Source organism: Netta rufina (genome assembly GCF_964035555.1).
Source record: "Netta rufina genome assembly, chromosome: 5".
In the NCBI taxonomy this organism is placed as follows: Eukaryota; Metazoa; Chordata; class Aves; order Anseriformes; family Anatidae; genus Netta; species Netta rufina.
The window spans coordinates 29,356,327-29,368,663 of NC_140128.1; the positions used below are offsets into that span (position 1 = coordinate 29,356,327).

General features: G+C 45.6%; 1 protein-coding gene across 1 annotated transcript in view; it reads right to left on the reverse strand.

Annotated features, from left to right (window-relative positions):
- LOC311210420 (deubiquitinase DESI2-like) overlaps positions 1-12,337 on the reverse strand; it is a 51,107-nt gene that overhangs the window by 14,150 nt on the left and 24,620 nt on the right. The window contains exons 2-4 of the mRNA XM_084288352.1: positions 2,987-3,059; positions 1,583-1,676; positions 389-530 (exon numbers count right to left, since the gene is read on the reverse strand). Coding sequence (XP_084144478.1) covers positions 389-530; positions 1,583-1,676; positions 2,987-3,059 — 309 coding nt within the window. The remainder of the gene's footprint in view (positions 1-388; positions 531-1,582; positions 1,677-2,986; positions 3,060-12,337) is intronic.

Here is a 12,337-nt window from a genome sequence, read left to right on the forward strand (position 1 = left end):
TTAGCAGAACACTGAGAAGCCTCTTTTATTCCTTTTCACATCATATAAGGTTGTTTATGTTCTTGCTATTAAAATGGTGCACATCTGCATGCAAGCCAGGTTTGTCTTTCCGTTTCCTGCTCAGCAGCCTATTCAGTGAGCCACAATGCAGGCAGTCCAAATTTTACCCACCATTTAGACCAAACCTGTGACAAACCTGATGCATCTCCATCTCCTAACCCCATCGTTTTGAACAGCAGCTGGTTTTCAAAAACATTAAGGGCAGAGACAGGAGAGCTGACTACTGACTCTGAAGTGGCAGGCTGTGCTGATCCTAGCTCCCCTTCTGTACTCACTACTACAGATCTGAAGCAACAAAAAAGTAGAGAAAGAAGACAGTTGTGCCCACCTCAGCCAGAGCAGCAGAGAAGTGATTACAGTTCTTGTGCATCAGATGGTACGCGTTGCCTTTGTACTCCTTGCCCAGTTCTTCCATGATCTTATCCACATCTTCTTCTGTGAAGTCTGTGGTGCCCAAGGCAATGGATTCTCTAGTTAAGAACAAAACACAACAAAAAAAAAAACATGGAAAGCTACAGTGCAGAGAGTGATACGTACCCAGGGAAAAGAAAACAAAGCAATGGCAAGAAGGCCAGGTGTAAGACACTGACATGAATATCCGGGGCTATCAGAGAGACCCTTACTAACAAAATGGCATACTAATATCCTCAAAAAATATCCTTTTTATCTACAAAGCTGGTTACAGCACAGAACCAGTCCTGAGAGCCTCCTGCTCACACAAGGGAAGTCGCAGCTGCACGGGTCTGCTTGCTTCCCACTCTGCCCACAGCCCCTCTGCAGAAGCTTTCAGTAGGACAGAGGAGATGCTTTTCCCTTGATGGAGAGTGTTTCCACAGTGTGGGCCAGGAAGGAGCAGACAGTTCTATGCATAAACATATTGTTTCTCCCAATATTCATTCAATAGTGTTCATTCCTCTACAAGTCCTCAACATCCCTCAATGTAAACTGGCAGTGTGAAGGTCAAGTTCCAGCTGCCATGGGCAGTTCCTTGAACCACAGCCCCAAAGCCTGAACACCCTGAACAGCGCCTTAATGAAGTATCCTCTCAGTTTCCTCTAGCAGCTGGCCTGTCCTTTGTGATAGTGTAGCAATAAACCCAGGAGATGACTTGTCATACTCCATGCAACATCCACAAATAGGTGATGCTCATGAAAAGACAAGTTTTCTGTTCCCCTCTGCACTGGCTCTGCATAACACACAGCTACTCCCATTCTTGCTGACAGATGAAACCAGGAGTACAGAAAGCAAAGAAAATTGGAAGAGAGAACTACATTCATTTGTAAGGCATTTGTACACATTTAAACTCTGCCAAACACAGTTCAGCACTGCTCCCTGTCTGTTGTACACCCTTTAATCTGCCTTCAAAACCCCTGCAGGGCTGCCTTTGAACCAGGATCATGTAAAGGAGGGAGTGAGGGTGCTAATGAGAGGGAGAGGGAGACCCAGAGGAGAGGACTTCCCCTCTCCCTCTGGTAGCTGTCATTGTAGGGGGAGCAGGGAAGACGTAGAAAAGGGCCCTTACTTGAATTTAAAGGTCTCGCCAAGCTCTACCGCACTGCCAGGTGTGATCTCGAAAATCCCACTGAAAGGGTAGGGATGCCCTCCATAGGCAAACTCTGATGAGGAAAGAAACAGACTGTAAGTAATCGAATGAACGCTGTGTCAGGAAGAAGTCTATGGCAGCTGTCTGCGTGGCTCAGCATCAGCACCAGGGGCTGGGCTATTGATAAAGTCAGCCTCAGCCAGTTTCTCTTTCCAGGTACCTATCAGCCCGAGGATACTCTCACAGCCTCAGCTCCAGAGCAGGCTCCACCAATGCTAATACTAGTGGTTGCACAGCTAATTAGCAGCTAGTGCTACTAATCTGCTCCTCGACACCAGGCAAGCTCTCCAGGTCTGTCTCTGTGCCTATATAGGCCAGTGGGAAGTTCTGTGGTGGAGGCATCTGGAAACACTGTGAGGCGGTCGGTGGTGGCACCGAGCTAGAAGAAATCTTTTCTAGAGTAGGGAGAAATCAGTCCCCTTCTTCCAGATGGCAGCACAGCAGGCAGCTACGGGGAATTCTTTGTAGGGGAAAAAAAAAAAAAAAAGCTGATTACACGCTGCTGCCTTAGCACGTGGGCTGAGCCTGGAGGCCCCTCCGTGTTATACAGGCCACCTTGCATGGTGTGTGAAAGCTGCTGTGCTCAAGACAGAACACAGCACCCCAGGGATTTTTATCTGCTGCATGGCACTAGCTAAAAATACCATGAGTGAGGTAACCCCGGTCATTCCCATTTAACACTGGCTGAAGAGGGCAACAAGAAGTCTGTGATGCTGTTCCATCCTTTGGCTTCGCTGTGCTACAGCTGTTTTTCCAGATACCTTGGGTGCTGTAATCAGCCTCAACCCTATCCAGACCATTTCAAAAAGCCTTGCAAGACATTTTATTTTTTCTTTTAATTCTGCTGTTTGAAAATAAAAATTTCTAAGATCTGGAGATGCAAATTCTAAGACTTCTAAAGCACAGACATTCATACAGAATTACTGCAAAGCTGGTTTATTCTGGCATGGAATTAGTACAAACATCCTTATGCAGGTTTTAAGACAGCCACTGATCTGCATCTCTTCCCCCTCCCCAGACTCTCCTCCTCCTTTGTTGCAGGTCTTTCCAGTGTTGTTTGGTCCTCCCTCCCTATCTGCCAGCCTGCTACACACCTGCACAAGCTATAGAGGCTGCAATTACATGCTGAAGATACAAAGAGCTACTTTATTCACGGCAGAACTGCACGAGTTCCAGCTGGACTCCACAATGGACTCTAAAACAAAGCTGGCTGAGTTTCTCACTCCTTGCCAAAAGCTATGCATTTGGGATTTTTTTCTGTATCAGACTAGCCATGCAATTTTCTCTCTGTTCTACAGGTAATGAAAAGGAAATGCTTCATACCTCTGCCGTAGATCTCGATGCCAGAGTGGAAGACACCAATCCCCAAGGTGGAGGTGTATTCATTTATCCAGTACTACAGTGAGAAAAAAAGGCACATTTGGGAGCATTAGCAGAAAAAAAGAAAAAAAAATACATGATCTTGCCCTGGGGCATATACCCCTATCTCCCTTCCTCAAAGCAGCTTCTCTTAAGGACAATGATAATTTTGAAATTTTCCTAAGACAAATTCAGGTTCCTTATAGAGCAACAGAAGTGGGCACTGTGTTTATACAGCTGGCTGTGATTACATCTCCAAAAAAAAAAATGCTCATCTAATCCTTTCCATGTAAGGCATTTTCCTATATTAAGATACAACTAGACCTGAACCTGCATAAACCCAGCTTCCATAGGATATGTGATTATTCAACTCTTTTTTCCCTTAACTAGCTAACCATTTCCCCTCCATTCCAATTTGCTCATCTTATTTTCAAAATACTGAAGATCATGAGTTAAAGCACTCCCAAATATTTTCTGTACACTGTTTTACAACACCTCCCAACATCTTACTTCTTAATCAGTTAGTTTTAGGCATGTTTATTTAGGCAATGAGATCTTGGAGAGAAATCTATTCCTCATGTAAGTCAGAGAAGCACCATTTAGTAGTTCTCTATATCTCCAAGATGACCACAACTTCACCCGAGTTTGAGACAAATTTTCAAGAGGAGCTGTTAAATGACTTTGTTGCTTTGGAGTCCATCTCCTCCCCACTAAATATAGAGCAGAGGAATGCTACAGCACGCATGCACCGCTCCTCCACCAGCACTGCTCAGGGCCTGTTTCCACCATACCGTGAAGGACAGTGCAGACGTCCAAGCAAACCCCAGCTAAGCTAATTCTGGAGTGGGAAGCCATACGGCCATGCCAGGGCAGTGCTGCACTGGAGATAACGAGCCCTGCTCTGCACAAGTATTTATTAGGTTAGCTGCAGAGCTGCGCTGCCACAGAAATGATGTCTTCAGGCAATGAGTGGAAACCGCCAGCGCCTGGTATATTTACAGTTCGCTTATGGCAGTGAAAATGCATCTCTACTAACTCTGAGCAACCCAATTCCTATTGCAATCAAGCAGTGAAAGGAAGTGAATGCTGTTGACTTATCCCTGCACAACAACACGCCAGGCTCATTAAGCTAAAATTCCCTTACGGCTCTGGCAACAGCTTCAGGTGGAGCCAGAATCGGCTGCAGCACCCCTGGTGCCTGGCGACGCTGAGCTGCCACGGTATGAGCATGGACCCCTCCGCTCTAGGCAAGCAGAGGTCTGGCACACTCCATCTACGTTCCTCACTCTGCTTGCTTATGCATTTTTGATGACTGCATTGAATGCGGTAGCTCTGTAAATCATCAGGAAATGCTTTCTGCATGACCACTGCGACTCAGGAAAAGCGTAGGCCCAAGCCTGACTTGACATGGGGTTGGTCAGTATGGATACCTTGAGCTGTGTCCCCCAAAACGCCTGCTTCTGGCAGTACAGCACTTTCCTTTGTTTTTGTGAATTACACAAACTCTTGGGGTTTTGGACAGATCAGAGCACTGGACTGGAGCTAGATTAAGTAGCTCTCAACCTCCGCCAGTTGAGATGAGGCACTAGCAGTGAACCCTATTTTTGAGGGCCACAGCTGGTATTTAGGGATAAACAGCCCCTTGCCTTCTGCTGCTCTTCCCCACATCCCTGCTCTGACTGGAGAGGATGACACAGAGCTGGAGGCTGCATGGAGGAACCCACACAACACCAGCCACATCTCCTGAGAAGACCAAAGCCCGTTTCTTTCTTCTCTCTCTTCAGTTCTATTCAGACTCCCAGATGGCCTCAGTAAGCTTCAGAGAAGCACTGGTTTCCAGAGAGCCCCGCTGTAACTGCTCCCAGAGGGCAAGGTAAGGAGGTTGCCTTCGTCCCTCAGGCCAAGCTGCTGTCTCACAGCAGCACTCCAGGCACAACGTGCCCAGGTCACACCAGCTGCTTTGCTCAGAGGAGTAACAGCAAGCTTTATTTTAAGTTGGAATCATTCTTGCCAGTTATCAAAGTCAGGGCTACCTGCAGGGGCTGCTCAGCATCAGGCTTTGTACTTCAGACGTGAAATGGGAACTGAAAGCCACTTCCAGCTATAGCTCTTCCTTCTTCTGTGGCATCCAAACAACAAATAAGTAGAAAAACAGGACAAATAACGCACTAAACATGACCACCTTGTGTGTGCAGAGTGCTTGTCGGGCCACAAAGCCCTCTTTGTCCACCACCCACCGGCACCATTCCTGTTCCCAGCAGAGCCACAGCCCCAGAACCACCCCATCACATGGACTCCTCTGCATTCTTCGCTATGAGTCCCTTTAACAAACTATTATGGACCTAACTTAACCTCAGCCACAGCTGAATTTCACCTGAACAGAAGCAATATGGGTTTAGTGCTTCCTTTCAGATAACCTTGACAACACAGGGGTGTTAGTGAAGTGGGACCTGATTTGCATCTTAGATAATACTGAGGATTTCTGTTTGCAGTGAACTGTTAGCAAGACTGAAATGCAAAGCAGCTCTGAATCACGGCTGCTGCTGCCCTCAGCTCACCCCCATCTCCAGGGTGCTGCAGAATCTGCCGCTGGTGTGCGACCGAACACGCAACAAACGCTTCACGGCACTTTGGCACAGCCCACGGGTTGTCTCAGGAGGAAGCTGTGCTGAAGCGAACATGTCAGTCACTTGCTGAGCTGGAAGAGAGAATCCAAGCCAGATTTGAAGCCAGGTTTGTACACACATGCACGAGCTGGCCTCGTTTTCCAAGGGCTTTGCAGTTCTGAGCATAAGAATAGCAGCAACAGTCAGCAAATACTCATCTCTTGAGTAAATTGGCTATATCTTAGATTTAAAAAAAAAAAAAAAAAACACAACCTACAGCCTGTTCTGAGCCAGCTGAAAGAGCTATGGAATTGAATTCAGCAGTATCTTAAAGGGACTTGTGATTCATAGCTGCATTGCATGCTGCCTGCAAAATTGTGTCATAAACCCTGCAGAAAGGACTTGGAGCAATCTGTCTTGTTTCCACCTTCAGCCAAGACAGAGGGGAATGGGCTTAAGTTGAGCCAGGGGAGTTTTAGGTTAGATGTTAGGAAGAACTTCTTCACTGAAAGGGTTGTTAGACACTGGAACAGGCTGCCCAGGGAAGTGGTGGAGTCACCATCCCTGGAAGTCTTCAAAAGACGTTTAGATGTAGAGCTTAGGGATATGGTTTAGTGGAGGGCTGTTAGCGTTAGGTTGGAGGTTGGACTCGATGACCTTGAGGTCTCTTCCAACCTAGAAATTCTGTGATTCTGTGATTCTGTGAGGCAAAGAGGAAGGCTAGCCAGGCTTCACAAAAACTGGAGATAGCCCAGGACTCAAAATTCAGACCCAGAGAGGAACCTCTTCTCATTTTGCATTATACAAATTAAGAGTTTTTCATGCAAGTCCCTGATGAAGTAGAATTTGAAGTTTTCTGTTTTTTATTCAAGCCATCTCTGATTTCACAGTTGGTTTGGTTCAGAGATCAAAGTGTCCAGTGAGAGTTCAGATTCTGGTGGATACTCTGAGTCAGTTGTGTTATTCACTTTGTTTTATTTATTCTGTTTATTCATCTTTCATACTCAGAGACAGAAGTGAAACTAGGACAGCAAATATCCCAAATTTGAAGAAACAAAACTAAAAAGCTTCATTATATTGATATGCTTCTGGAAGGTCTGGGACAGAGGAGCAGATAGCACGATCCTTGTAGATTATGAACCAGTAAATAACCAAATCTCCTCCTCCATCTGCACATAATTCAGTAGCATTGCTTCCTTTTCCCTGCGAATCAATTGGCAAAACTTTGCTTCTAGGAGCAAGAGAACAGTAATGGGGGACCAGAGCTACAGATAATATTGTGACACTACTGGTGTGTATAGAGAGTGTTAAGGGACTGAAGGAAATGGTCAGATCCCCTCACACTCTGCTAGTCTGCAGAGCATGAAGCACTCCTGACAACACGAGTCCCATCACAGACTATCTGCCCTACTCCTGGGCTTGAGTTCAATCCTCTCCTTTTTGAGAGCCAAGTCACATACCATCACACCAAGTCCTCCCTTGCAGAGGTGACATCTCCTGTCCACAGGATGGGGGAGCTGGCTCACTGCAGAAGAGACCCTTGGCTTGACAGATCCCAGGGGAGGACACTCAGGGCTCCAGCCGCTAATAGTGTACTCCATGACGGAGTTAGTCAGACAGACAAGGAGCATTCCTTCACTCCTCTGCCTTTGATACACTACGCAAACTTCATGCAAAATGTTTTTTCCTGGAGGCTTTGTCTTGGCCTTTGCAGTGCTTGGCCTCTGCTGTTAATTTACCTAGGCAGCTCCATGAAAACTTGCAGAGGAGCGTGAGCAGTCATAAATGCACTGAAAAAAAAATGCACTGATACGACTATCAGTCGTATCTCAAACACCAGAAAAATCCTCTGCAACATTAAAGCTCAAACCAAAAGCCAGTATTAAATGCAACATCAGACTGATGCAAGAGGCCAGTCAGGAAGCATCAAAGTAGTATCTGGCATTATTTTCTGAGACTTGTTGATCCAGATGTGAAATATGAGAGTAGAAAAAACAAACAGTTGAAGCCAGAAATCACTTCAGGAAATCCATCAGTGAAATCTCAGCCCTATACAGTCAGGTAGAAAACGTTCAGTGACTTCAGAAGAGTTTCACTTTTCCCAATACATTTTTCTGAACCAGGATCTTGGGCCCATATAGGTGGAAGGAAAGAGCCCAAAACAGCTCACAGACTATTCCCTGAGCAATGCTTGTAGTTAGTGGTGAAGGAAGCATTATCTCACTACAGACATGCAGGACAGCAGGCTTCTGATAGATCTTTGCCAAGAGCCTTCAGTCATATTGCAGCAGTATTCACTCATGTCCTTAGGCATGTGCACAGTTCTGCCAACGTGTCTCGATCCTTCTGCTGTTCACTCCTGGCCTAGAGCTCTAGTAATAAAAACTCACTATCACATGGCGTGACATCAAATTATACAGCATGGCTGCTGTTAGTAAGTTTTCTTTAGCAATTGGATGAGACCCAAGCTCATTTCAGTGTGACCTGCGTCTCTTTTACGCTCAGTTCTCCGGAGTTCCAAGGTCTGTAAATTAACCAAGTTTAAAATGTTATTTTCCTAATATGACGTGAATACAGATTAAGCGTGAAAGGATTTAAATGCATTCAGGCAGAACAGCAACTAATAAAAAAATAAGAAGCCTAACAGGATACTGAGAGGAGGAGTGATGACAAAGACCTGCCTTTGGTACTTCATACCTGGGAAAAGCTGTCTGGATAGGTGTTTACCCTACAGCACATGCACAACATGACTCTTCCCAGCTGGAGGAACACTTCCTAAGTCAGGCTCTTTTGCTGCTAGCAAAAGATATCAGTCTGCAAGGCCTCTGCTTCATGGGCCAAGGTCTGGCAGCCCATCAGGCCACTCCAAATGCAATTAGCCAAAAGTGCCTGTTTTACTCAGCCATGCTAACTTTCACTTCAATGTCAGATAATGACAGAGAAACACAATACTGCAGTAAGCAGTTCGCTGGTTACAAACCAAATCCACAGGATCAGTCTCCAGTTGCGAAAGGTAATAGCTGGCAAGTCTCAAGAAGAAGTTCCCAGAGAGTGGTCACTGGCATCTCCATGAACCACCCTACTGACAGAAGCGAACAAAGCCTGGGGAACCACAGGGTTTCAACAGGACAGCAACCAAGTGCTGAGATGTCTGCAGCTTCAATAAAGCCAGAGAGCTCTGTGTAACACTGACATGAGGGGTCGTACAAGGTAGGACTTGGGGACCTCACTTCAGACTTAGACATTTTAGAAGAACAGGCTGGAGAGGAGACATCTGAGGAGCAGTCACATTACAGAAAGAAGAAAAAGACAAGGCATCTGCTCTGCAAAGGATCTTTTCCTCTCCAGCTAGTTAAATACACTCCTTAGCTGTCTCCTCAGGAGGAATTTCTTTGGAAGCTGCAGTGTTTTTTCAGACGTTATTATATACTTCTGAATTGCCTGACGCATGAGCCAACGCTAAAATCTTAGCAATCATGAAACAAAGAGCTTATTTCTGTGCCTCCTAAACACCGCATGTGGATTAAAAACTACTGCTGCTGCTGAGGGAGAGTTGGAAATCTACTTATGCTTCAGTGTTGTGATGTAATGTCATTTTACTGGAAGAACAGCAGGCCAGCAGAACAACATTAATCACGCTGCAGAAAGGAAGCAGTATGCATTCCAGCAGTTACCTTTGGGCTGGGCTCTGACTATTTGACTTCTTAAATTATGAAAAAAGATTTAGCTGTGAGAATGGGATACCTTCAGTGCTGCCATTTACCACCTCCTCCTACCAAGGGCAGGCATAGCCCCGGCTCAACGTGACACCACTTGAAGTCTCTTAAAACCATCTACTTTCTCCGCTACCATTCTGCTTGCTACCTTTCTGCACTGATGGCAGGCGTTATCCTGCAGCCATGCCAGGGAGGAAGCTGAGCCCTGCCTATCTTTTGCCTGAAACAATGCACATCTGTAACCTGTTATTAGAAGGTAGACTATATTTAGTGCAGAATATGCATCTCCTGCTGAGGAGCGTAAACGTTCACCCAACCGGTGTTTCAGAGCTTGAGTGAGGACCTGCTTTATTAGCGGAGAGAGGGCGACTAGCTGCCTGGATTAAGCAACTATTTTCTGTTCCTGCAGAATGAACACCCCCATGTCTTCCATTTGCAGGTTCACAAAGAAGCCGTCAGAAGTTAATCCACCAGCCCAAGGGTCTGTCAGTTGTGACACTAATGGCCCAGCTCAGGCATCTGTGTACACAACATGGTATTTGTAGTAGATCATTTGTGCCATATGAGAAGCAACATGCCATTTTCCTAACCTCCACCTGCTTCCCTTCACCTCAGCTCCAACTGTGCCTGAAGGAGAGGAAGGGGTGGGACTGGGGGCATCCAATGAAGCCACTAAAAGGGGACATTGCTGGAGGTGGGAACAGCATGTGCCAGTGCTAAGAGCCTGACCCAGACAGTGGTCTCATAAAAAGCCTTGCAGAAGGACAGTCTGTGCTATTGCACACCATTTCACATGCTGTATCTCCTTAGTTTTGACAATTTCTGTGTACAATCATAATCTCAAGTATATGGAGACAGAAAAAAAAGGCCTCCATTTGCAGGATTATGTTGAAGCGTTTCAACTCCCAGGCTAGCCTTAACATTTTTTTCCAATATGTCATTGAGTGTTAGTAAGGTTTTTTTATCCTGCTTCAAGTGATACAATCTGCATGGCTGGGACTAGGTCTGTTTTCCTGATAAAGCTACTATGCACAGTAATCCTGCTTTTGGGATGCATCTCATTTGCTCTGTGTGCAAACCTCAAGTACAGCTCAAAGGGAACTGAACTCTCCTGCAAAACACCAGACATGCTGTATACAAGCTGTACACAGGACTTGTTCAGTAGAATTGTCCTTGAGTTGCAGGACTGAATTAGTTACTGCATGATTCACACAGATAATTAATCATTATTTTCCACTTGGACAAAGGAGAGTGAGGCTACAAGGAGCAATAAAGGTAGGAAACACAGCTGGGAAACTTCGGTGTGTTAGGGAAGTGCCAATACCTTTGCCTTAGATGCATTCACAACAACAAAATGAGAGGTATTCAAAAAGAACGGCAGCTAAATGATCACGGAAATGGTGAGACTGAGTTACAAGAGAATTAATTCAGAAGAGCTTAGCGAAGCAATGACTACAGATGACAAATTTGCAAACATTTGAAGGGCTGATGAATTATGGGAGAAGACTTCTGAAAAATGGTACAAAAGGATTCAAGTAGGAGTAGCAGTTTGAAAGAAGAGAGACTTAGGCTAAGCATTTAGGAGATCTTTGGCAGTGAGAAAGCACAAGGAAACATTGATATGACTGAAAGCTACATCAGGAAAGGTTTAGCATGCCTGTGCATGACAGTATTGAACAGTCTGATGTGTTTTCCACTGCTAACATCTAGGAGGCTGTTAACAGTCTCAGCTGAGCACATTTTAACCCTGCACACCTATGTGCATTGTAAGTCCTCGTCTCAAGTCTTTGGAGCATGTCAGGAAGCAGGTTTCCTACCAAAGGACATGCGAGTGACTTGTGCACCCCTTGTGAACCACTGGGAGATAAATACCCTACAGTCCAGTTTACGAGGAGACATCTGAAGCACAGTGCAGACACTTGGACTCTGGAACTACCAGGCAAGCGAGGGCCAAGCTAGAGCCAAGCAACATGGTCTTGATATGGTCACCTTGTCACCCAACAGCTTTCCTCAAGACTGGATGCATCCTCTAAGACCGCCCAATTCTGTGGTTCTCTCTCCAAAGAAGAGGCTCGCCCTGTCCTGACAGCCAGCAGTACAAAGGGGAAAGTGACATTTTGTGCATCCTTTGAAAATGTGCACTCCAGTCTACATACTAAGCTTGCCTAGACCAAAATACCTGCCTTTGTTCAGGGAATCGGGCTGTAGGAGACACGTTCCCCAAGCCCTCCACAGAATAGCTAATTGCCTGACAGCTGTAGCTTGGCCCCGAAGTGCTGAAAAGCACAGTTCATCTCTCTGCTCTGGCAGATTTGTAGCAGGAATTTAAACTTCAGCCTGTCACATCCAAGATGAACACCCTAATCACTAACTATAGCTTCTCCATCAAAGTGATGCATGTGCAAGTAAACAGCTCCAGCAGGAGAGATTGAGAGGGATCCATGCCACCACATAAACAGGCAGTTAAGACTCTGACCAGAGGCTCCTGCCCTGCTCAGGTAGCTGAAACTCTCCCTGATAGTAGCAAAGCCTTAATACAACACTGATTTTTCTTCTCTGGCTTGTTCTCTCTCAGGGTGCACCTACCAGACAGAAACACAAATATTTACTTTTTTTTTTTTTTTTGCTAGCTCAGGCACACCAACAGCCCACATCCAACCACGACAGATTTTTAAGGGATCTCAAGTTTTTAATAAGAGCATCGAAAACACTAATGTCTTTCAAACTACAAAGTACTGCTGATCCTCCACTATGCTCTCTCCATTCATAACTAGTTCAGGAATAAAATATTGTTCAGTAGGATCCAATTCAGCCAAAGTCTTCGGGAGAAAGTTAATACCTATGAAGAAAAGTCTGCTCATCTCACTAACATGGGGGAGGGATCCATTTCTGGGGGAAATGGAGAGTCTGCCCTTCTTCCCGAATGGTGTTTCTTCCAGTTATCCTCTGACAAGTTACTTAAGACTTCCCCAGTGATCCAGACCAACAAACTC